Source organism: Ctenopharyngodon idella, chromosome 7 (assembly GCF_019924925.1).
Source record: "Ctenopharyngodon idella isolate HZGC_01 chromosome 7, HZGC01, whole genome shotgun sequence".
Taxonomy (NCBI): domain Eukaryota; kingdom Metazoa; phylum Chordata; class Actinopteri; order Cypriniformes; family Xenocyprididae; genus Ctenopharyngodon; species Ctenopharyngodon idella.
Genome location: NC_067226.1, coordinates 35,574,319 through 35,577,822, shown reverse-complemented (window position 1 = coordinate 35,577,822; position 3,504 = coordinate 35,574,319). Strand labels below are relative to the sequence as shown.

At 38.5% G+C, this 3,504-nt stretch overlaps 1 protein-coding gene across 1 annotated transcript; it reads left to right on the top strand.

Annotated features, from left to right (window-relative positions):
* Positions 1–636: 636 nt before the first annotated feature.
* Positions 637–2,930, top strand: LOC127516519 (cerebellin-1-like). Its single transcript, XM_051901271.1, has 3 exons — positions 637–1,193; positions 1,283–1,402; positions 1,771–2,930. The coding sequence occupies exons 1-3, from the start codon at positions 924–926 to the stop codon at positions 1,966–1,968; spliced, it is 588 nt and encodes a 195-aa protein (XP_051757231.1). The 5' UTR covers positions 637–923; the 3' UTR covers positions 1,969–2,930.
* Positions 2,931–3,504: the final 574 nt, after the last annotated feature.

Genomic DNA, 3,504 nt, shown 5'->3' with positions numbered 1-3,504 from the left:
TCTATACAATGTAAACAGAAGGTCTGGGACAATAAATCGTTGAATCGAGAAATGATTCTGGATTGATTCTGAGATTTGCGCTCTTCTTCGTTTGCATTTGAGCGTATGGTTAAAAACCAGCCTAAAATCCCATCTGCTGTTAAAAACTAAGTTCAGAATCATTTCAAGAGAGAAACGCGATGTATTCAGAAAATCTCAGCATCAATCCACGAATCGAGATGAATCAATTTATTGTCCCAGCCGTAGTAAACAGTAGGAGACTGACATGGAAGAGAAGAAATTATTGAATAAAGTCGTTATTTTCGTTTTGTTTTTGCGCACAAAAAGTATTCTCATCTCTTCATTACATTAAGGTTGAACCACTGCAGTCACGTCGACTATTTTAACGATGTCTTTAGTTCCTTTCTGGACCTTGAAAGTGGAAAGGGTGAGAACTTTTTTGGGTGAACTAACCCTTTAACTGAATTAAATTTAAAATAAATAATTAAAATTAAAATAGTATCTTAATGATACTAAAATAACACTGGTGTATGTGTGTGTGTGGGAATGTTGGGAAGCATGATGGGAAGGCAGATGGTCTCCTCATGAGGGATGTCTCGTCCAGATGGCGTGTGTGTGTGTGTGTGTGTGTGTGTGTGTGTGTGTGTGTGTGTGTGTGTGTATGTGTGTTGTGGTAATACAGTGACTTACGCAGTGATCTCACAACACACAGAAACACTGAAGTGCAAAATAACCCAATGTCTCATGTAACCGCACACAATCAGACCTGCGCTGCGCTGAGATCTGGACTCTGGTTCATTAGTGGGTCATCGCTGGATATTTGGACCCGTCTGCAGTTGTTTTGGACCTGCAGGAGAAGCAGGTGAAACAGACGACGAGACGTCAACATATTCAAACACTAAAGTGGATCAGGATCGTCAAGGATGGGCGGCTCACGGTTTGCCCGCTACACCTTGCTCCTCTGTCTGATGGGGCCCCTGCTGGTTTGGGGCCAAAATGACACGGAGCCCATCGTGCTGGAGGGAAAGTGTTTAGTCGTGTGTGACTCCACTCCGACCACAGAGCCGGCCGGGAACGCTTTGGGAATGTCGGTGCGCTCCGGAAGCGGCCGCATCGCCTTCTCGGCCGTTCGGAACAACAATCACGAACCGTCTGAGATGAGCAACCGCACCATGACCATATACTTTGACCAGGTAACGATGCGTGAAATATGCGATTGATGCTTTAGCCGTTTTATCAGCAGTGCGTGAAGCAACCAGTGTCTTTTTGTGTTCCGTCGAAGGTTCTGGTGAACGTCGGGAGTCATTTCGATCCGGCACGGAGCGTTTTCCTGGCTCCTAGAAAAGGAGTGTACAGCTTCAGTTTCAATGTGGTCAAAGTCTACAACAGGCAAACAATACAGGTGAGTCCAAAGATCCAGGTCTCTCATGAGAAACTTCATTTTTATGTCCTTTTCTAGTCAAGCCAGCTTTATTTCTACAGCACTTCATACAATAGACTGTTTCAAAGCAGCTTCACAGAGATAAGCAGGAAAATAACAGTATTTATGTTGAAAAATTCATAAGTTATGAAATAAAAAATAATCTAGTGTTCCAAAATGATAAATAATCCACAGTTTATTTCACATAGACTGATGTTGTGATGAAAAATTGACCCAAGTATTGAGAAACGTGTCCAAGCAATTATAAAAAATAAAATAAAAAAATATATATTGTAAAATATAATACTGCAAAATCATTAAAAGTCTTTACTTTCTGACTCTCCGCCCAGGTGAGTCTCATGCTGAACGGTTGGCCGGTGATCTCCGCCTTCGCTGGCGATCAGGACGTGACACGTGAGGCGGCGACCAACGCCGGTCTGGTTACCATGGAGAGAGGAGATAAGGCCTACCTCAAACTGGAGAGAGGAAACCTGATGGGCGGCTGGAAATACTCCACCTTCTCTGGGTTCCTTGTTTTTCCTCTATAGAAATAGAAGTTTACGTGGAAAATAGAGACATTGATGGAAAGAGTAAATTCAGCAGAGGGACGTTTGTAGGAGAAGAAGTTCATGACGACGATTCTTCAGCCTGTTCTTTTCATGTAGGCCTACTTACCTTCGCTGATGGACTTCTTTCCTCTGCAACCTTTCTTTTTTGCATGAACCTGCTTGTTAATGTGCGATTAAAGAGGCTATATGTAGAATTCAGAAACCCTTGTTATTAGCGACACCGGTGGCCGTTCAATGAACTGCAGCAGCAACTTACTTGTGCTCGTGCTCACACTCGTGCACACGTGATGCACAAGAGACTGGTCTCGTTTTTTAAGTTTCATTACAAGCAGTTCACACATTGGCATTTAAAAAAAAAAATAATTAATGCTCAAAAATTCATACGTATAGCCCCTTTAACATGTTATATTGCGCTTTCAGGATACAAAATGGGATATAAAAATGCTTGATTTTCAACAAATAATCAGTGAAAAGTGCTGAACCTTCAGAATGTGCAGATCATAACTAATATAATTTGAGCTCTTCTGTTTTAATTTTGCTTGGGGTTTGTAACCTCATAACCTGAATTTAGGACAAAATTTAAAACCCTGATTTTTGTCATTTTTGTCAAACAAACATATTAAACAGAAATAAAATGTCAAGAAAAAAACACTTGGTTGGTTGGGGAAACAAGGACACATAAAAAAGTGTGTATGTGGACTGCAAACAAAATGTGGAACTCAGATATTATGTTTTTGGTAATTAAACTGAATAATTATAAATATTTTCAAATATCAGTTCAACAGATTATGTCACAATGATTTTAATTGTTAGATGCAGTTGAGTCATCTGAGCTTAGACAGGCCAAAAATCACCAATTTAGGGGAGGGATACCGACATTTTGTGTGTTTAAAACAAATCTTTCCAACTAAACAATAAAATTTTGATGTCTTGAAGCATGATAGACTCTAGATTGGAACTTCCTTTGTTTTTGAAAGAATATAGGTTTATAATTTCAGCCATCATTTCGATAAATGGTCATTACAAAAATAATTATCAATTTTCATGATATTCTGATAAATCCCTATAAAACATTTTAAGGCAAGACCCAACAGGCAAAACCATTGTTTTTTCATGCACTAGACAGTTTTGAGATTTTGGTTTATTTTGTTTACAAAGTGGAAAGAAAACATCCAAAATACACATTTACGCATTTATTTTATTGCACTTTATCTATTTGCTTCTGTTGATTACAATGCATATTTTTAAAGGCCGAAGTTTTTTTCTCCACTTCAGTAACACTTACATGCACCAAAACTTACAATTTTATTCCTATCTATATTCTGAAGGTTTTTACTGTGGGATTTGTTCATATATCATTCACCTGATTTTATACAACATTTTATTCCTTTTTCTGTTCATTGACAGTTTTTTCTGATGTATGGAGTGATTAAAAAAAAAAAAAATCCCCTCTGTAAAAACCTTTAACTCTAATATGTAAATGAAATCAAACAAGAATTTTGAACCGGTCTTTAT

Excerpts from the sequence above, each read along its gene's own strand:
- LOC127516519 (XM_051901271.1), top strand. The coding sequence starts at position 924 with ATGGGCGGCTCACGGTTTGCCCGCTACACCTTGCTCCTCTGTCTGATG. Across the intron at positions 1,194-1,282 it reads TGACCATATACTTTGACCAG|GTTCTGGTGAACGTCGGGAG; the intron begins GTAACGATGCGT and ends GTTCCGTCGAAG. Across the intron at positions 1,403-1,770 it reads ACAACAGGCAAACAATACAG|GTGAGTCTCATGCTGAACGG; the intron begins GTGAGTCCAAAG and ends CTCTCCGCCCAG.